The 22,726-nt window shown below is 38.1% G+C and overlaps 1 protein-coding gene across 1 annotated transcript in view; it reads left to right on the top strand.

Moving 5' to 3' along the window:
• The window catches only part of FBXL7 (F-box and leucine rich repeat protein 7), a 171,792-nt gene extending 149,066 nt beyond the window's left edge, over positions 1-22,726 (top strand). The window contains exons 3-4 of the mRNA XM_039346772.1: positions 14,490-15,101; positions 21,938-22,726. Of these exons, the coding sequence (XP_039202706.1) occupies positions 14,490-15,101; positions 21,938-22,674 (1,349 nt within the window). The 3' untranslated portion in view covers positions 22,675-22,726. The remainder of the gene's footprint in view (positions 1-14,489; positions 15,102-21,937) is intronic.

The raw sequence follows: 22,726 nt of genomic DNA, 5'->3' as shown, positions 1-22,726 counted from the left end.
ATAAAGTATTTTGAAAAATCCTCCTTCCTCTTCCCTATTCATCCTTTAATTGATTATAATTACATTCTTCATTGAAGAACTAAAAAAACCACAATACAGTCTTTATTTATATTGTATTTGAATATCTCCCCAAGAAATCCAAGATTGCTTGCAATTAAAAAGCATTGATTTGAATGTAGATGTAGTCATTCATCAATAGTTGAATAAATTAATTGTGGCTAAAATAAGTCTCTCTGATTTCAGTGAGTTTACATTCATCGTGTCCAACCATTTGTACATATATTTATTTTACTTTTTAGATTCATATCCTGCCTTTTATTTAACAGCTCAAACTTGCATACACACTGCTTTCTTCTATTTTTTTCTCACAAAAAGGATAACGTAAGGATAGAAGAGAGAGAATGACTCAGTGAGCTTTCATGGCAAAAGATGGATTAGCAAGGTAACCACTATGCTACATAGGCTCCTAAAAGAGATTCCTGAATCAAAGTTTTTAATAGTCAAGGAACTTTTCTGCAAATAAATCCTATTGAACTCATTGTGACTTGTTTCCAAAGCAAAACAGTAGAAATGAAAATCAAATATTTGATGAAGAGATAGAGCTAGTTTACACAAACAACATAAATTTGAAAAAAAAGAACATCAAAATTAAGTTTCCAAGATTTTTTTTTATATAACTTAAAAAAGATTTCTTAAATTTGTGTCATTAATTTTGATGGAATGTCTTTATATTTCTGGAGGAGTGGATTTTATACTGCTGAACTATACCTTCATTTTTACAGAATGACTCGGCAATAGAATTATGGCCCCAATCAACAGGAGAACAGGCGAGTAATAGCGAGCGCAAACGGGATGGGTATCTCCTGCGCTCTCATATATGTATCGAGGGGGCAATGAGGGTAACAAGTAGTGGAGCCATTCCAAAGACACGCCTGGCTAGCAACCCATTAACACACACAGGAGCTCACCAGTTAGCGAGAGAGAGAAGGGGGGCGATAAGAAACAGGAGCAACGAGACAACCAACCCCCAGGAGTTTACACACGGGCAAGGAAAGCAACAGGGCTGGCAAATAGAAGAACAGAGCCTGAAGCACACACGCTAGATAGCGCAGCAATACAGAGGCAAACTAAGATGAATGAGGGGGTGGGGAGAGACAACTGGGAGTGGATGAACAGTGGATCTCCAGGCACCCACACACGCACAAAGAAAACAACAGCAATTGGAGACGACAACTTTAGAAACCACCCCTTTAAGAACTACATAGCCAATGCTAATGGGCAGACCTATGACCCGATCCAGGGTCAAAGCGCAGAGGCAGCCAGCCACATAAAAACAGACTGCCGGATCCAGCATTTTATATCCTGACGATGTCGGTAGTGTGGCCGACGAAAGCTTGGTTTTATAGATTAAACATTTGTATTTATGATTTTATCCTGGTGATCACTTTATTTTATTTCACATTATATGTATACCCAGGATTCGTGTTTTTAATACTATTAAGGACAAATATATATATATATACATATATCTCTCTATATATATACATACATACATACATACATACATACATACATATATATATATATATATATATATATATATATGTAGGTCTTTGGTTGTTCGGGTTTTCTCCCGTGTAAAATTGGAAGTGTCTTGGCGATGTTTCGACGAAGTCCCATTCGTCATCTTCAGGCTGGTGTTTTCAGCTTCATGCTTTGAGCAGCAATGTGTGGTCTTAGCTGTTTCTTCCTTTTAACTGCCAGTGGGGGTATGAACTGATTGGGTGGGAGCTTGGCTGTGTTCTGATTGGGTGGAGGTGTGTTCTGAATGGTTAGGGGCTTGGCTGTGCTCTGATTGGCTGGGGGAGTGTTCTGTTTGGTTGTGCTCAGGTTAGTCTGAGTTGCAGAGGGGTTTAAGATTTTGGGCTGCCTTGCTATTTTTTGGCTTCGCGTTCGTGGTCGTGCCTCCTCTTCATGGAGGGTGTCAGTTTGCTTCATGTATGGATTGGAGGGGTTTAAAGTGGCTAATGATGCAGCTGTGGTCTGGCTTCTGGTTTGTGGTCGTGCCTCGTCATCGGTGTGGCTTTGGGTTTGTTTTTTGCATGGATGTGTGGTGGTGACATCCTGTGTGGTTTTTGTGAGTGTGGGTCTGGTATCATTTTTTGTGTTAGGGAGTCGTTTGTCAATAAGGGCGGGTTTCCAAATGGCTGGTAGGCGGGAGGTATCATCTCGCTTGTTCATGCTGTGTGGGCGTTTTTCTATCTCGATGGCTTCTCTGATTATTCTGTTATTAAAATGTTCACTTTTGGCAATGGTTCTGGTATTTTTAAAGTCAATTTCATGTCCTGTGGCTTTAAGGTGTTGGACCAGGGAAGATGTTGGTTCCTCTTTTTTGACTGAGTTCTTATGTTCTTCAATGCGTGCACTTATTCTTCTGTTGGTTTGTCCGATGTATGTGGTGGGACAAGTGGTGCATGGGATTTCGTATACTCCTTGATTTTCTAATTCAATTTTATCTTTGGGGTTTCTAAGGATGGTGGATATTTTTCTGTTTGTGCAGAATGCTGTTTTGATGTTGTGTTTATGGAGGATCTTACTGATTCTGTCTGTGGTGCCTTTTATGTATGGGAGGAGGGCTTTGCCGTTTTCTTGTTCTTTGTCTTGGATTTTAGTGGGGGTTTCTTTTTGGATTAGGTTTGTAATCTTATTTCTATGGAATCCATTGGATGTTAGTACATTGGTGAGAGTGTGTAGTTCGGGTTTTAGGTGTTGTTCGTCAGCTAAGCGTTTTGTTCTGGAGATGAGTGTCTTGGCTACAGAGTTGATCTGTGCTGGGTGGTGGTGTGAGAGAGCGTGCAGATAGCGGTTTGTGTGTGTTTTCTTCTGGTAGATGGTGTGTCCTAGGGAGCCATTGGATTTCTTGTAGACTAAGACATCCAGGAAGGGAAGTTGGTTGTTAGCTTCTGTTTCCATGGTGAACTGTATTTTGGGGTGTAGGCTGTTGAGGTGTGTGAGGAAGTTGTCCAGTTTTTCTTTCCCATGTGGCCAGATTATGAAGGTGTCGTCTACGTATCTGAGCCAGAGTTTGGGTTTGTGATCCGATTTTTCTAGAGCTTGGGTTTCAAAGTGTTCCATGTAGAGGTTGGCAATGACAGGTGAGAGGGGTGATCCCATGGGTGCTCCTTCTGTTTGTTTGTATTTTTGTCCATTATAGATGAAGTATGTGTTGGATAGGCAGTGGTTGGTCAGATCTAAGATGTGTTTGGGGGGGTTATATTTGTTTTGAATAGCTGTCAAGGCTTCTTTGATAGGCACTTGGGTGAAGAGGGATATGACATCGAGTAGGTCGCTGGGCTGTAAGTTTTGTTTCTTTATGATCTCTATAAACTGGAATGAGTTTTTTACGTGTGAGGTGATGGATTCTGCATAGGGCTGTAGTTGTTTGGTGAGAAATTTGGCTAGGTTTTGTAGAGGTGAGCCTATGGAGCTGACTATAGGTCTGAGTGGGGTTCCTTCTTTGTGTATCTTGGGGAGACCATAGAGTTTGGGGCATCTGGATGATTTCTCTCTGGGAATGATTCTTTGCTGGATCTCTTCGCTAATGGGGGAGGCTTTTATTTTGGATCTGGTGGTTTTTTCCAGGTAGGTGGTGGGATCTGTATTTAGGGGTTTGTATGTGGAGTCTTGGAGTAGGTTGGTTAATTTGGTTTGGTAGTCAGATGTGTTCATAACCACTGTGGCATTGCCCTTGTCTGCTGGTAGGATTATTATGCTGGTGTCTTCTTTCAGGTTACGTAGTGCTGTCTGTTCCTCTTTCGGTAAGTTGCTTTTGGGTGGCTTGCTGGTGCAGAGGATGTTGGTGATTTCGAGTCTGATTCTGTTGGCGTCGTCGGGGTTGATTTTGGTCAGGCTGGTTTCAACTCCAAGATGACGAATAGGACTTCGTCGAAACGTCGCCAAGACACTTCCAATTTTACGCGGGAGAAAACCAGAACAACCAAAGACCTACATACAAATACCCGCGAAAACCTCAGAATATATATATATATATATATATATATATATATATATATATATATATATATATATATATATATATATGATTAAAAAGGTTAAAAATATGAACCCTGGGAATATTCATAATGAAAATATAAAATGAGCACCAGGGTAGTAAAAACTATAAAAGTTTTTAATAAATTAAAACTATAAAAGTTTTAAAAAACGCCAAGCTTTCGCCATCACCTGCCGGCATCCTCAGGGCTGGCGCGCCAGAGAATGAGAAGGTCTTTTATAGGCGTGTCGAGGTCTGCGCCCGGCTCCTCGATCTTGTTATCGGGCCTAATTGGTTCAGCCGTGTGCAATTAACCTGTGCTTCTTTTCTCTTTTTGGTTGCATTTTTATCCTCATCCGTCTCCAATTCTCCCAACTCCGGATTAGCTAGATGGCAATTGCAGTTATTTCGGTTGCCTTTATATTCTAACCTCCCCTTAGGCTCAGGTGGTAGTGCACATTCCACATTCCTTTCTCCACCATATCTTGTCCAGTTGTTACTTTTAGGATCGTATTCATTTCCGGTCTCAATACTTTCATTTTTAATGTGTCCGTCATCCTGATGATCTCGTAAGTTGCTACGGGTCCGGTGCAGCGTGGGGGGGTGTTCCGCAAGGTGGAGGGATCGTCTCTTATTAGTTGTCATGCCCAGCTGTCCTGCACGTGTCCTACTCCGGGTGCCCGGTCCAGGGGGTGTGTGCGCAGCAATCAAGCCGCGTCCCTCCTGGTTGCAGCGCTCTTCCTCAGTTCTCCCCTTTTTTACATTATTAAGAGCATTCGCTTGTATTCCATGGGAGTCCTCAGGACCATCAGGTAGGGGGTGTGATGGCTCGATCTTCCGTACCCTACCGCTCTCCGATCTTCCCTCCTCCTCTATAACGGTGTGCGAGGGTTCTTCGTCAACCACCCCCCGTGGTTTATCCTTGTTAGAGCTAATCGCTCTGGCTGCATGAGGGGTTCTTCTCCTCCTTTCCGGATCAGCCGTGATGTTTCTTTTGATGTATGGGCGGTCCGTTGCGTTTGGCGATTCATCCGCACTTCCACCTGCCGTATCTTCTCTCGTCTCCTCTTTGCTGCCAGGGGGCCGGATCCTGGTTCTTAGGGGGGTGATAAGAGAGCGGTAGGGTACAGAAGATCGAGCCGTCACACCCCCTACACACACACACACACACACACACACACACACACACACACACACACACACATATACATATACATATACATACTACCTTCTCTCCTGGACTGACTTCAGAAGAAATCACTGGGTCCAGTTGGTTACAAAAAAAACACTGATTGATTGGTGTTAATCATCCTGATTCATCCTGGAGAAATTACTCCAAAATTTAAAAGTTTATGACTATGCCTTTTAGAGATATAAAAATAGAGGGGAACAAATAACACTGTTTAGTAGTAAAGTCTTACTCCTACTTGCAGGTACAGTCTTAATGGAATTAAGCCCTCTGTTCACTCTAGAGGTAAAACATTTTCTTCAACTCAGTTCCTGTGAAAAATACAGAGAAGTCCAAAATAGAAGATACATTGGGTTAGAGAACTTTCTGGAGGGTCCTGAAAAAAAATCCTCAAAGACTAGCATTGTTAGAAACAAATCTTATCCTTCACTGTGTATTGAAACAGATTCATGGAAGCCAGGGATGACCTCACATTTTATGAATTACAAACTTTAATCCATGGCCAAGCATGATCCAAATGTTCTGGGACTGTAGATGGGAGATCTCCAGGTGGCTGAGGAATTTTGGAAGTTTCATCGCAATATCCCTGGAGGGTTCCTGTCACTAATATATGCTAAGGGTAAACTTGGGCATAATTGTTATGTGTGTTTTCTGAAAAGAGGAAAAAAAAATAAAATGAAATTTACTTGAGCAAAACACTACACCAAACACAATCCTCAAATACAGACCAAATGAGGATTGAGAGTATTTTTAAGCAGAGAATTTGATAATTGGGAGGGGTATTGTGAGAGAGGTTCTCAAAACCTTCTGTGATTTTTATTAAGACGTATTATGGAGATGTCATTGCTTAATTCTGTACCACTCTGTTGTTAAGATATTGGACAAGGTCCCAGATTTTAGTCTGCCATGAAAGCTCAATGGATGACTTCAGGCCAAATAAGTTGGTCAGTAGGTTGCTTTTTTTCTTACCAAGCTACCTCAGAGGATATCATTTTGGGGGGAAATTGGCAGAGGGAATACTGTTATGGGTAGTGTTGAACATCTGAACAGAAGGGCAAGGTAGAATGGAATAGAATAGAATAGAATAGAATAGAATAGAATAGAATAGAATAGAATAGAATAGAATAGAACCTTGGATGTCTTCTAATCCAGCCCCCTGCTCAAGCAGAAGAACTGATGCCATCTCAGACAAGTGACTGTCCAGTCTCTTCTTAAAAACCTCCAGTGATGGAGCACCCATGATTTCTAAAGGCAAGCTGTTCCACTGGTTAATTGTCCTCGCTGTTAGGAACTTTCTCCTTAATTCCAGGTTGCTTCTCTGTTTGATCAGTTTCCAACCATTTTTTCTTGTCCTGCCCTCTGGTGCTTTGGAGAATAATTTGTGGTAGCCTCTCAAATACTGGAATACTGCTATCATGTCACTCCTATTTCTTCTTTTCTTTAGACTAGCCAGACCCAGGTCCTGCAGTCGTTCTTCATATGTTTCAGTCTCCAGGCCTTTGATCATCTTAGTTGCTCTTCTGTGAATGTTTTCCAAGCTCTCAACATCTTTTTTGTGATATGGTGACCAAAATTGGCTGCAGTATTCCAGATGTCGTCTTACTAGGGTTTTATAAAGCGGTACTAATACTTTGGGTAATCTTGATTCTATGCCTGTGTTTATGCAAACCAGTATTGTATTAGCTTTTTTGGCTGCTGCTGCACATTGCTGGCTCATAGTCAAGTAATTGTCCATTAGGACTCCAAGGTCCCTTTCACAGTTACTGTTTTTGAGCCAATATGTACTTATATCTTGATGTTTCCTACCTAAATATAAAACTTTGCTTTTCTCCACATTAAAACTCATTTTGTTAGATAGGAACCATTGTTCCAGTTTGTCAAGATCTTTTTGAATCCTGAGCTTGTCTTCTGGGGTGTTGGCTATTCCTGCCAGTTTAGTGTTATCTGCAAATTTGATGAGTTCCCCTTCTATTCCCTCATCTAAGTCATTGATGAAGATATTGAAGAAAGCTGGTAAATAAAGTTTATTTCTCTTATATTAGAATTACGCCAGTTTGATATTTTGCAAGATCCCTCCTCCCTCAAGTGTACAGTAATTCAGACATATTGTATGTGTAAATATATCATTATCCTCATTGTTTCTAAGTTGAAAGAATGCATCCCCTTCCCACCCTATTGCCTTTTCCTTTCCAAGGTACCTTGTGGTAGTGGTAGACTTTTCACAGACTTGTCATGTTGGCAGAAGCAAAGATGCTGATGCAGAAACCAAATATGTCTTGGCAGACCTCCTATATGCCGATTGCTGTTTTTTGTTTGTTAAACAAAGGCAACTGTGGTATTTTTAGTTCTATTCAAAATACGGGAAGCAAAAATCATTTCTGCCAAGTGGCAAGGGACAGAACTGGCCAAGGGGAAGAAACGGTTTCTATATTTCTATAAAAGAATTTGAAAGCTTCAATCTCATGTTGTGCTTCAGTCTACTTGTCTCTCTATATATTGTCTCATATATATATATATATATATATATATATATATATATATATATATATATATATACACACACACACACACACACACACACACACACACACACACATACCAACAAAAGTTCGTGTCCTCAACTGGTGTGAATCTTCAACACAATGAAGTGTTTGTGTGGTGAATGTCTATGGAGATTCTCAATCATCCAGGTCATGGTTGTCTTTTTCAAAAGACAACTGGGCTTTCTTTGTTTTTCCTTGAAGATATTTTGCTTCTCATCCAAGAAGCTTCATCGATTCTTCATCTGCCAGGAGTGTGTTTATGTGGTGGTGTGGGGGAGAAGAGATTTTGCTGCCACTCTATGAGATTCTGCGCATACATTTACATGGATGTATACTCTTAGTGTTAGAAGCAATATATTGCTGAATGCCCATTCCTGGAAGCAAAAGGCAGAAGATATCATTGTACCCATTGTCTTATGTTCTTGTTGATTTCTCAGAAGCATCTGAATGGTTTGGTGATCAGAATGCAGGAAGAAATAAGCCTTCAGCTGATATCTTGAGTGGAAGAACTCTCTTCTTCTGTTGCTGCAGTGAGCATGAGTGTAGAGCCAACCCACGCTCAGGATAATGGATTAAAGAGCAGGAAATTTACTTATTTACTTATTACATTTGTTACTAGAGAACAACAATAACATCCAACCATCCTAACACCAAGCCTAGGCGCAAAACTAAGTCTTAAAGGACATCTGGAACCCTTGAAGTGTGTGTCCTTCCTCAAATGTGCTTATTGGTTTATTTGTTATATCTATAATATATACACAAGGTGGCATGCATGGTACTTCCTCCTCTCTTTTTCTAACTTTTCTCCACAAAAGTAACCTCATTTTTAATGATGTCCACTAATCCATTCAGTGGATGAAAATGAGTATAAATTCTCTCCCCCACAGTAGTCCATCCCCTTAACCATTACATCAAATTGGCATTGGCTTTTGCCATCCCCCAAAGTCTCTTCTGCATGTTGTCTCTTCCTTTCTCTTGGCCATCTCTGTATTTCTGTCTCTCTTGGTAACACAGAGGTCGATCCTGTTCTCAGCTATTCCCTTCTAGCATCCTTTCAGGCTTTGGGTTCATCTTCCAACTAGTAATTATGGATCACTATTTTTTCATTTGGTTGAAATGCTAAACCATTTCTCCCGATTTCTTCAATTATTTTAAGCTAACAGATGATTAAGCCTCTCAGGTTTTTCTTAAATTTAAAGAGATTGGAGGTGGGATTCAATCTGCAGCCATCCCATAGTGCTGGTCCAATCGAATCTTCGGTCTTTGACTCTGATGACAGACATCAAGCACTTGTGGCTCTTCTAGACTAAGCAGGGAACTGCATGAAGATGCAGTGAGAAAATCTATTGAGGTATCTGGGTGCTGGCATCAACAATAGTTGATTGTGATTTTGTATTATGTATTGTGTGATGGTAGCTACATGTTGGCTGCTTTTCAGTCTTCTATTTCTAACTATTTTTATGATTTTTAATAAAATTCACATTTGTTATCTCTGACTGTTGTTGGTTGCAACAATCCTATTAAAAAGGAAAACAAATACAGGATTAGGTTATACATCAAATACTTTTCTTTACCATGATGTTAAACTCTGAAATTCACATCTCTCACAATAGTAAAATTCTGGTTCTACAAGCAACCACTGCTCTCATCAGCCTTATTTCAGCATCCACAAACAATCCTGGGAATTGGAAGGAAGCTATAATTACAATCATCCTGCACTAGAGGATTGATAATCATAGAGGGGTTCAGTAATAGTCTGGTTTTTTTCAATTTTGAGTTTCTTCAGTCACCATAATATAAATACACATTCCTGAATTGTTAAACATGTTGCAATCAAGTGTCCATTTGAAAAAATTATATTGTTCAATGGAAAAATAAAGTTTAATGCGTACATAGCCATCTCGAATTGCCCTCCTGCTATGCTTTACTGACTCCATACCGTCATTAAAGATTGTGCTTTTGATGCAACTGTTGCTAGGTATGTGTGGGTAAGAGTTGTGCAGTGGTTTAATATTGGAGGCTTAAAGGTAGCATAGCTCAGGAAAATAAATACTTTCTTCATTCATGCAAATGGAGGAGGCAAGTCTGTTCTCAGCTTCTTCCTTTTCACCGGCCTTTTCTACTAAACAAAATGAGTGAAGTTTTATGTTTAACAGTTGTGCTGGCCAGGATTTTATCTGGTTTGGATGCACTTTAACTTTATACCAATTGGTTGGTTTTTTTTTTTTTTTCATTTTCATCATCATTTCCTTTCTTCAGCCATGAAATTGATGTATTTTTTTTTACTTAATGGACATCATTAAAAATTCACAGAAGGGCTTTTTGCAGATCATTCCATCCCCTGCACAATTAAGGTTGTCTAATGCCCAATGTTTAAATGGCTGTTCTTAAGTGTTCAGTGTTTACACATATCCTTAAAATGAAATGATCATTTTATTCACTTTCCAATAGGAAGTGGATGCTAGAGCTGAAGCAGTAGATAAAAGGGACTTCAGCAGAAGTGAAAATAAATGAGGAAATAAGTCTTGTGGATCATCTGTGCTCACACAATGAAGATTGTACAACATTCGTAGAACCACATCAATATATGACATGTCAGAAACTCCTATTCAAGATGAAGGAGCAGACCCTGAGATTATTTTTTGTCAAACATATTTATGTTTTGTGGAGGTTTAGTGACATTATATTACATTATATTAGATCATTGAATTTTGTGTGCCTGTTTTGGAGCTTTGTTGGCAAATGCAATCATACTGTTGACAACTCTAATGACTGTTTTTTGTTTGGAAATTTCAAATGAATCCATAGAATTGCTTTTACATACAGTAGTTAGCCTTCACCCCCCCCCCTTTTTTTTTTTAGTTTCAAGCAACTCACTAAATTATTTTCCTTATATGGTATATGCAGTTTCATTACTTAAATATGGCCAAAAACCTTCCTTGCATTCTGGTTAAAAGCTATTGTTGAGGTTTTTGGATTAACAAGACCCTTTCCACACTGTCTTGACTGCCATTAAAGTCTTATGTAGAAAATTGGCCAAATCTATTAATCCTTATCTTTGTTATCTTTATGAAAAGAGAATGCAATAAGAAGAAAACCAGAATTACCCCATGATTTCCTAGGCTGCAGAAACAGTTGTAGTGCTTAACTATCTTGTTATTGTTCATCTTTTTTGTTGAAGGTGTTGTGAATTTTAAGAAAATTCCAGATACTTTGGATCCCTGAAATGTTCAACCCTCAATAATCTCTACTCCATAAAAAAATTACTTTAAAAAAACAATAGGTATTTAGATCCCCCCCCCAATATATTTTTGTTGTTTTCAAGCCTATTACACACATTTGCTTCACACTGGTCACCAAATTAAGATTCCAATTCAGTAAAGGAGAGGAAACTCAGCCTGCTAGAATCATAGGAAGTGTATGCTGCCCACCTTGACTAAGAGGTGTTGTCTATGCTAACAACCAGTTTGTTTTCTCTGATGGCAGATGCCACATTCATTCTAAAGGGACTGCAAATCAATGAGGAAGAATCTACACATCCTGGGAAAACAATATTCCCCACAATAGGGAAAGAAAACATCCTTCCCCAGAGATGTATTAAACTTTTGCCTGAATACCCTGTGGAATTTTGAGTTCTACTAAAGCTACAGTGTCTGTTTCTTTGCTAAGGTGTAATTAAGAGATTGTTCAAACTATTGCACCATTGCACTCATTTCACATGCAAGTAAAGTTATGCTTAAAATCCTACAAGCTAGATTCCAGCAGTATGTGGATCGAAAACTTCCAGAAGTACAGGCAGGATTTCGAAGAGGTAGAGGAACTAGACATCCAACTGCGAACATACGCTGGATCATGGAGAAAGCTAGAGAGTTCCAGAAAAACATCTACTTCTGCTTCATTGACTATGCTAAAGCTTTTGATTGTGTGGATCACTACAAATTGTGGCAAGTTCTTAAAGAGATGGGAATACCAGACCATCTCATTTGTCTCTTGAGAAACCTATATGCGGGTCAAGAAGCAACAGTGAGAACTGGACACGGAACCACTGATTGGTTCAAAATTGGGAAAGGAGTCCGACAAGGCTGTATTCTGTCGCCCTGCCTATTTAACTTATATGCAGAGCACATCATGAGAAAGGCAGGGCTAGATGAATCAAAAGTTGGAATTAAGATTGCCGGGAGAAATATCAACCACCTAAAATATGCAGATGATACTACTTTAATGGCAGAAAATGAAGAGGAATAAAGAGCCTCTTGATGTGAGTGAAGAAGGAGAGTGCAAAAGTTGGCTTGAAACTCAACATTAAGAAAACCAAGATCATGGCATCCATCCCTCTCAATTCCTGGCAAATAGATGGGGAAGAAATAGAAGTAGTGACAGATTTTATCTTCCTGGGCTCCAAGATCACCACAGATGGGGACTGCAGCCAAGAAATTAAAAGACGCTCCTGGGGAGGAAAGCTATGGCAAATCTAGACAGCATACTAAAAAGTAGAGACATCACCCTGCCAACAAAAGTACGTATAGTCCAGGCCATGGTTTTCCCAGTTGCAATGTATGGCTGTGAAAGCTGGACCATAAGAAAGGCTGAGTGCCAAAGAATTGAGGCCTTTGAACTATGGTGCTGAAGAAGACTCCTGCAAGTCCCCTGGACTGCAGGGCAATCAAACCAGCCAGTCCTAGAAGAGCAACCCTAAGTGCTTTTTAGAAGGCCAGATCCTGAAGTTGAAATTCAAGTACTTTGGCCACCTAATGAGAAGGAAGGACTCACTGGAGAAGAGCCTAATGCTGGGAAAGATTGAGGGCAATAGAAGAAGGGGACAACAGAGAATGAGGTGGCTTGACGGAATCACTGAAGCACTAGGTGTGAGCTTAAGTGGACTCCAGAAGATGGTAGAAGACAGGAAGGCCTGGAGGAATGTTGTCCATGGGGTCGCAATGGGTCGTACACGACTTCGCAACTAACAACAATAATTAAGAGATTGAAGAAAGAATTTTATACTTTAATTCCTCTAAAAAAATTTTTTTTTTAAAAAATGTCCACGGGGAATGCTAACAATGGCAACAATAACATGCAAACATACCCTTGATCTTTGGGATGAGGCTTTATCTATCATTAAATATTTTTCCTGTCTCTCACCCTCACTGAGAATGAGAGTACCAAAACTGTCCTTGCACGTTGCTGAATCAACATCTCGTGTTCTGTGAAGTTGTCTACTATACATGGTGCTCTGAATTAATATTGTTAATTGCTCCAGCATGAAATTGCACCATGAAAGAGGGTACATTCTTTTTATTAGTTAATAAATTATTAGCCAATGCATCCTTTTTACTAGCTTCAGATATCTTCAGAAAGATGGCAACATGTTGCTTCATCACGATGGTGGTAAGGAAATAAATGTAATCAAGCTTTGTAATACTACTGTCCCATACGAGAAGGTACCCGCTATGTTCTTCTTTCTTAATATTTTAATCCTCATTTTGCCATTAATGTTCTATATTTATACTTTGATCTAAATAAACTACAATGAAAATAAATGAAAAAATGTAAATAACTGAACGAATAAAATGTGAAGACGTGCCAATCCCGAACAATCTCTTGAGTTTATTTCTACTACAAATTGTATTTATAAAACCAGGCATACTATATGAAAAAGCTGGTTGCTTTTTTTTTTTTTTTTTTTTTGCTGTTCTTTGGCTTTATCTATGCAGGCATCCAAACTTCAGTTCAAGTGTCCCTGATTACTTTTCTAGAAATCCAGAACAGCTGTTGCTACTCATGTTAGGCAAAATTGAGGTAAATGGACCAATGATTAGACTTAGTATCAGGACATTTCATATGTTCACCTTGTATCATGCTAATTAAAATAATAGTTGTATAAAGCTGAGTATAAAATAATTATATGAATTTTTACGAGCTTTAACTTTCTGATTTGGGTAGACTACTGGGGAAAGAGTAATTGCTTCTTCAAAAAAATATTCAATGTTATTATTTAATTGCTAGAAGATACCCTTTTTGATTCCACATTCATTAGATTTTAAAATAAAAATTATTTTATAAATATATAGTAATAAAAATTATATATTTATTCTAGGATCTCAATTCTAGTTTCATGTTTCCATAGTTGCATGCACCTCTTGGTTCAGAAGTAATACCATGATTGGAAATAAGTCTTTTCTTACAAATTGAAATAATCTCCATGACAAAATGAAGTTTACTAACTAGTACCCTTCAGATATGCTGGAAGTTCAGGTCCCAGAATCTCCAACTATATTTGTTTTACAAAAATTCTGGCATTGTAGCGGAGACACATGTGGAGGATATTTGGATGAAGAACTCTGATTTGGGTGTTTCAGGGTACCTGACAATACTGTTCCAGGAAATCACTCATGCTAAGTACTCGGCAAAGAAAGCCCTGCTGTGTTTCTCAGTTCTAAATGTAACGCAAATTTTCACAATGTTTGGCAAAATAATTGTAGGAAGTGAATTGATAAAAAAAAAAGTCAGTGATATCTTTTAGTTTGTTTAAAAATCCATCAGGCACTAGTCTGAGCTTGGCAACTACTGATAATAAATGCAGACAGAGTCTGTTTTTATGTATGTAGCCTTCTTAAGCATGAACATCCTTGGGAGCATTTCATGTTGATGCAGAATGTGGCTCCGAACTTATGAAATTCTCATCATCGTGTCCTTTGGTGTCTTTCAGATTCCGACCTGAGCATGCGCACTCTGAGCACTCCCAGTCCTGCGCTAATATGTCCACCAAATTCACACAGCTTGCAGAATGGAAAAGAGTCTTCTACATCTTCCTCTTCGGTCACCGGGGAGACCATTGCGATGGTTCACTCACCTCCTTCCCCCTGCCTCACCCACTCTCTTATTCATGCTGCCTCTTGGCTTCAGAAAGAACAAGCCAATATCAACCGGCTTCCTGACCTTTCGGTGATCCAGATATTTTCTTTTTTGCCCACCAATCAGTTGTGCCGGTGCGCCCGCGTGTGCCGTCGCTGGTATAATCTTGCTTGGGACCCACGACTTTGGCGAACTATTCGCCTGATAGGTGAGACAATCAACGTGGACAGGGCTCTGAAAGTGCTGACACGACGACTTTGCCAGGACACCCCAAACGTCTGTCTCATGCTGGAGACGGTAATTGTTAGTGGCTGCAGGCGGCTCACAGACAGAGGACTTTATACCATTGCTCAATGCTGCCCAGAACTGAGGCAATTGGAAGTATCAAGTTGCTACAACATTTCCAATGAGGCGGTTTTTGATGTAGTGTCCTTGTGCCCAAACTTGGAACATTTAGATGTATCAGGTAATGGAAAAAGTCTACATTTACACTCTGGCTGGAGCGTTTTGGATAAAGCATGTCAAATTTAATGGAGAAAATATTGTCAACATTTTTTATCACAATCTAGATAGTAACTTTTTCACTCTGTTACTAACATTTTTGGAATATCTCTCTGTTCTCCTTTCTTTCTGCTTTTTTTTTTTAAATAATATTTCTCCAAATAATCTTGCATTTAAATCTCAATTTTAATCTTGCATTTAAAATTGTATTCTGTACTGGTAAATACTTCAAAGTGTTTGTAATTGAGCATGAGTCTTTAAAGAGTGCCAGGTTTAGTGTGTCAGAACAACAAAGGTCCCTGCAACTCTTTAAACAGTCACATATTATTGCATAAGCATTTGTGGATCTCAGCCCTTTCCATTATGTGTGCAGAGTACCAATCTGTTAGTGTTTAGATGCCACAACACTTTACAAAAGAAAACAGTGTGACGTTGTGATTAAGATGCTGAACTGTGAGCAGAGACCCAAATCTACCTACGGAAATTCACAGGGCAATGTAGGATCAGATATTTTGTTCTCAACCCAGCTGAGCCTTCAGATATGTTGGTGAACAATGAAGAAGTGAATGCCCTATATCAGGGATGTCAAACTGCCCACCCCATTGCAGGCAATGGGGAAAAAAGTCACAATATGTCCTGACATGTCACGTGACATTATGAGTTTGACACCCCTGCCCTATATGCTTCTGGGAGACCTTGCAGGAAAGACAGGATAAACCAATAAAAAGTTACTACTGTCCTTATGAAAACTCTTTTTTTTTTCAAAGATATTTTTTATTAAATTTTGAGATTTTACAAAAACAAAACAATCTTCCCCCCAACCTCCCCAACCCTCCCATTCCCTCCCCCAACCTTCCCAGAGCTGAATATAGGCTTAATTAAAATTTCATCAAAAAATCTTAAAAAAAGATATAAACCATAAATGAATCTAACATTAGTTAGAAATCTAAATACATTAATTAGAAAAATTATAAAATAATTAACAATAGTATATATATAAAAAAACATGAATACAAAAAATAAATGTTTAGAAAGGAAAAGAATAAAAAAAAGGAAAAAAGAAGAACAAAAAAACAAAAAAACCCAAAATATTCCATTTTAAATATAAATTGTTAAAAAACTAAATAATATTTTTTATATCCAACTTATGTTGTATAAAATCTATCCATTTTTTCCATACCGCAACATACTTCTCTTGCGATTGATCCTTCAAGAAAGCCGAAATCTTTGCCAATTCTGCCAAATAAGAAACTTTGAGAAACCACTCTTGCAAAGTAGACAAAGATTCCTTCTTCCAACATTGCCCTACTAACAACCTTGCGGCTGTAATTAAATTTAACATCAATGTAATCTCCTTAGTATCACAATCAATAACGATACCTAACAAAAACAATTGTGGGGTAAATTTTACCCTCCTTCTAAAAATTCTTTGAATATTCCACCATATCTTAATCCAAAAGGCTTTTATATTTTTACACGACCACCAGATATGATAGTAAGTAGCATCCAAACATCCACATCTCCAACATTTAGGCTATAAGTCAGGATACATACGAGACATTTTTTGTGGATCAAGGTGCCATCTGTAAAACATTTTATAAAAATTCTCCCTTAAATTCTGGGCTTGTGTAAATTTAACATTTCTCACCCAAATAGTTTCCCAAGTATCTAATAAAACTGGTTCACCAAAATTTTGTGCCCATTTAATCATACATTCTTTAACTAATTCTGCTTCTGAATCCAATTCTACTAACACCCCATAAATTCTCTTAATGTGAGTTCGTCTTTGATCTTTTACTTGTTTAAAAAAATTCTCATCTTCTCTAAGCAAACCCACATTACAATCTACCTTCCATCTATCCACAATTTGTCTGTACTGAAACCATGAATATATAATATTTTCTTGTGCTAAATCTTCCAAAGCTTTTAACTGCCAATTTTTACCATCCCATCTAAGTAATTGTGCATAAGAAACATTATCCATCTTAACTCCTCTCCTTATCCCCTCTATCGCATGCCATGGTATGGCCCATAATGGAATTTTAGAATCAGTTCTATAATATTTCCTCCAGACCCGAAGTAAAGAAATCCTTACAATATGAGATTTAAAAACCCTGTCAACTTTTTTATTAAAAATTAAATAGGCATGCCATCCAAAAAGTAAATCCCAACCCTCCAAGAGGAGTATTTCTACATTTGTTAAGTTAACCCAATCACTAATTAATGTTAAAACCACAGCATCATAATACAATTTCAAGTTCGGTACCTTGAGTCCACCTCTCTCACGAGTATCTTGTATAATTTTAAGTTTTACTCTTGGTTTTTTCCCTGCCCAGATAAATTTGTTGATACCTTTCTGCCATTCATTTAAATTAACCTCGTTCTTTAAAATAGGTATCATTTGAAATAAAAAAAGAAACTTTGGCAGAACATTCATTTTAATCACCGCAATTCTTCCCAGAAGAGATAATTGCAACTTCTCCCAATTTTTCAAATCTCTTTGTATCTTGACCCACAGCTTTTCATAATTATTTTTATACAGTTTTGCATTAGAGACAGATAAAGTAACCCCCAAATATTTTACCTTATCAACAACCTCAAAATCTGTCAAATTAACCAAAGTCTGCTTATCAAGATTGGTCATATTTTTGGATAATATTTTAGTCTTATTATTGTTGATTTTAAAACCCAAAACCCGTCCATATTGATGTATCAATTGTAGTAACTCTACTACAGAATGAATAGGTTGTGATAAGGTAACCACCAAGTCATCTACAAAGGCTCTTAATTTATATTCTTTTTTATTGACTTCTATTCCTTTTATTTGCTGTGATTCTCGAATTTTAATCAGCAATATTTCCAAAGTTAAAACAAACAGCAGTGGTGACAATGGACATCCCTGTCTAGTCCCTTTTTCTATTGTAAAAACCTCTGACAAACCCCCATTGACTATAAGTTGTGCCGTTTGTTTTTGATAAATAACACCAAGAGCTTGTAAAATTTTTCCTCCAAAATTCATTTTCTCAATTAATCTTAACATAAATTGCCAATTCAATTGATCAAAAGCTTTTTCAGCATCTAAAAATATCAATCCTGCGGAAACTTGATTATTTTTATCTAAATATTCTAATAAATTAATGATTTGTCTAACATTATTCTTCATATACCTTCCAATTATAAAACCTGTTTGGTCTGTGTGTATGACATGATGCAAAACCCTCATGAGCCTATTGGCTAAAATTTTCGCAAAAATCTTATAATCTACATTTAAAAGAGATATAGGTCTATAATTCTTTGGTAAAGTAAGGTCTTGATCTTCTTTTGGAATTAAAGATATAAAGGCTCTACCCCATGACGGGGGAATCTCTGAGCCCTGTAATATATTATTAAAAAGTTCACTTAAAGGTTGAGCCATCTCTTGTACCAAAATTTTATAATAAATAGATGTCAAGCCATAAGGATGGCTTATGAAAACTCTTTTATGACCAGGGCTCACTTCAACAGGAATATCCAATTTTATCCATTTAGTCTGCATATAAAGAGAATAGTCAACTCTGATCATAGATTAATTTTCTGGGTTGGAGGAAGTAGAAGGCAACACCAGCTACAATTAGTTTTTAGGGTATGCCACTTTTGACTTGCAAGTCGAAGAAAGTGAGAAATTAAAAGAAAGACAAGTCAGTAACAGTAAGCTTTGATCCTCAGATCTCTATGCTATACCAAAGACATCATCTGACCTCTGTAATAGTGATAGTGTTTTTTTCGCCACAAAGCTCTTTGCTATGTTAACAGCCACAATCATCATCCTTGCAGAATTCACTTTCAGATTTTCTCAGTGTGATGTTATTGGGCAAGCAATACTGCCCTCTGCTGAGAAAAATGCCCAAACCAGCAAGGGTGTGTATATGTGTGTATAGCTATCTATCTAGATAGATAGATAGATAGATAGATAGATAGATAGATAGATAGATAGATAGATAGATAGATAGATAGATAGATAGATAGATACGATGTGATACGATACGATATGATACGATATGATATGATATGCATATACGGGCATAGACGTTCTTTCCCTCAATCTCTCCCTCCCCCCTTCACCTACCCCAGATTATTTCAATGCATTTCAGTCACTTGCCAGTAGATCAATTCTGTATTCGGTACAATTGCAGCTTCCTGAACCTAGTTAAGTGCCATATTATGAGAAAAATCAGCACTGTATCCTAATGTAAAGCACCATTCATTTACTATTGATCCCCAAACCAGCAGTTCCTTCAGACTGTTTCATAGATTAATTTTTTTTAAAAAGCCCTTACAGAAAAACAAGTAGGAAGTAAGAATATTTTTCATTAGGAGTTGTTGGTTTTGGAAGGGGAAAGAAATAAATTCATCTCACTGCCTGCAAGGACTTTGATTCAGAATATCTTGAAATCTCATTGAATTGGTTTAGAAAGAATATAGGTAGAGCAGCATAGGAACTACTAGAAACAAAGACTACATAAAGCTAGCAGAAAACTCTATCTGGTAAATGGGTTACAAAATTTACACACAACAGATAAAATCTTGTAATAGTAGCGAATATCTTTAGCTCAGGTGTAGGATGAGTGTGAAAGTTCGTTCTCTGAGTTTGTGGGTTGGTTTCTGAACATTTTGTTACCAGGCTAGGTAACATCTTCAGCAGAGTTTAGGGGATGTCAGTGTTCTACACATCTATAAAATCTGGATAAATTTTTATCCATGTACACCAATGTTTTCCAAAATTGGGAAAATGATGTGTATATGCATGTATGTCAAATGTAACTGACTTGGGAATATATTCATGGTACCATTTTTCTTCCAACAGATAGCTGATCTGTAAAATATTAAATATAGATAGAGTTTTCTACAAAGAACCACTTTTGTGCAGCAGTTAAAGATGCTAGATTAGGAGCAGAGAGACTGGAGTTTTAGTCTGTCCTTAGGCACTGATGCTATGTGGGTGACTCTAAGCAATCATTTGTCCCATTCCTACCTTGGGAAGTTGAGAAACATCCTTTAAAAAGGTATTGACAATGTACTTTCAAAAATCCTGCCAAGAAAACTGCATAGATCCATCCACATAGACACCAAGAGTCAATATTGATTCAAAAGATCATAACAACAGAGTTTTTGCTAGCTGCCACCCTTCTGGCATACTTGCCATTTTAAATTTCAAATGTATGGTTCTTACTTCATGCAAAATGATATTTCTCAGGAAGCAAAGGATCTCTGTGCCTCACATGCATGCTTTCGTTCAGCCACTAGAACAAACATTCTGCTAAATAAACAGACCTGAACATGGCACACACAGTACATAACTTTTCAGTGAAAATATACAAGAGAATGTAAAAAAGAAAGAAAGATAAGTGGGAATAGAAAAATGCAGAATCTTTGGAGTGTATAGCTATAGTATAATCATTATAGAAATATTGTGTTAGATATAGTTTGCCCTTACATATTTCCGTGTGTGTGTGTGTGTGTGTGTGTGTGTGTGTGTGTGTGTGTGTGTCTATAAGGAATTAATCCTGTACACCTGGTTTGGAACACGTCCTTGGTTTTAATAGGCTTTACCTCTCCAAATGTTTGGCATAAAATAGATGCCTGTATAAAATGGGATTTTATTAGTATCAACATGACAACTTATCTGTTAGAATATTTTGCAGGCCTCATGCGAGACCTAGTTTACTTTGTAAACTCATTGTGGGATTTTAGGAATAGTGCATCCTAGAAATTATGTTATTATGTCAAAACCACAGAAAAGTTGGATATCAGATTTTCCACATTTTTTAAAGGTCTCTTTCAGTTTTAAGGAGACTGCCTATGCAGATGAACTAGACTGCAATCCATTATCTCATAACTGGCCAAAGTTCATTCAGAGTTTCAAAGTTTCCTGAAACTTTCTCATTTTATTTAAAACCTTTTACATTTTCTCTATGGAAAGACTGTTGCCAAGAGCCTGTATGTTTTTTTATTATTATTATTATTATTATTATTATTATTATTATTATTATTATTATTATTATTATTATTATTATTATTATTATGGGTAGATAAAATGCTTCCAGACATAGAGTAGGCAAATATCCTAAACTATAGAATCTGTAAAAGGAGTTGGGATGGACACTATTTAAATCAGGGGTCCCCAACCTCTGGTCCATGGACTGGTACTGGGCCGCAGCATGCCAGCAACTGGTCCACACAAACACGCAAAGCCTCATCTGCAGGATGCAGGTAGCACACAAAACCATGCCCCCTGCCGTCCGCAGAAAAACCTCCCTCCACTTAACTGGTCCCTGGTGCCCAAAAGGATGGGGACCTCTGATTTAAATGGATTATACATCAGGCAAGCATGATTTCACCTTCTGACATTGCTTCAGGAAGTAACCAACAGCTTGCAGAACACAGAGACTGGGAAGCCAAACTTGGCATTACTATAGTCAACCATTGCCATCTTCTATTAATTCAAAATTTGTTGTCCTATGATGCACTGTTTCACTTAAGATTAATTAAATCTTACTGGAACAAGTATTTTAGTAGTATATAGACTGAGGCAATTAGATTTGATTGAAAACTGGTAAGTTTTTCAGAAACCTTTAAACTTAAGAAAAAAATACAATCTGGGAAATGTTGCTTAGCCTTCACTATTTTAACTACTGAATTTAGGCCAAATGTTGCTGACAGACTGAGTGAGTCCTGGGATGAAAATCCTATACCACTAAGATCATTTATATAAAGGGGAAGTGGACCATCTTTGTTAACAATTTTCCCCCCTTTCAAATATAGGTTGTTCCAAAGTGACGTGCATCAGTTTATCCCGTGAAGTTTCCATCAAATTATCTCCTTTACATGGCAAACAGATTTCTATTCGCTACTTGGACATGAGTGACTGTTTTGTCCTTGAGGATGAAGGACTGCACATTATTGCCACCCACTGCACTCAGTTGACACATCTCTATTTGCGCCGCTGCATCCGCATTACCGATGAAGGCCTCCGTTACCTGATGATTTACTGCCCTTCCATCAGGGAGTTGAGTGTGAGCGACTGCCGCTTTGTCAGTGACTTCGGCATGCGTGAGATTGCAAAGCTGGAGTTCCGCCTGCGGTATCTCAGCGTTGCCCACTGTGTCCGCATCACTGACGTCGGTATCCGATACATCACTAAATACTGCAGCAAGCTACGTTACCTCAATGCGCGAGGCTGTGAAGGCATCACAGACCACGGAATAGAGTACCTGGCCAAAAATTGCACAAAACTGAAGTCACTGGACATTGGGAAATGCCCTCTGGTCTCTGACATTGGCTTGGAGTTTCTGGCCCTGAACTGCTTCAACTTGAAGCGACTGAGCCTGAAGTCATGCGAAAGTGTCACTGGACAAGGCCTGCAGATTGTAGCAGCCAATTGCTTTGACCTGCAAATGCTGAACGTTCAGGACTGTGAGATTTCAGTGGAAGCTTTGCGATTTGTTAAGCGCCATTGTAAGCGCTGCATTATAGAGCATACTAACCCTGCCTTTTTTTGAAGTGAGAGTCATACCTGTTGCTGAAACAAAAGATTAAAATTGTTTGTATGTA

The sequence above is a fragment of the Crotalus tigris genome, unplaced genomic scaffold (assembly GCF_016545835.1).
Source record: "Crotalus tigris isolate CLP2741 ecotype Arizona unplaced genomic scaffold, ASM1654583v1 scf7180000018018.2415403412:4055106, whole genome shotgun sequence".
NCBI lineage: Eukaryota > Metazoa > Chordata > Lepidosauria > Squamata > Viperidae > Crotalus > Crotalus tigris.
The sequence above is the reverse complement of the archived record's forward strand: the minus strand, read 5'-3'. Positions and strand labels throughout refer to the sequence as shown.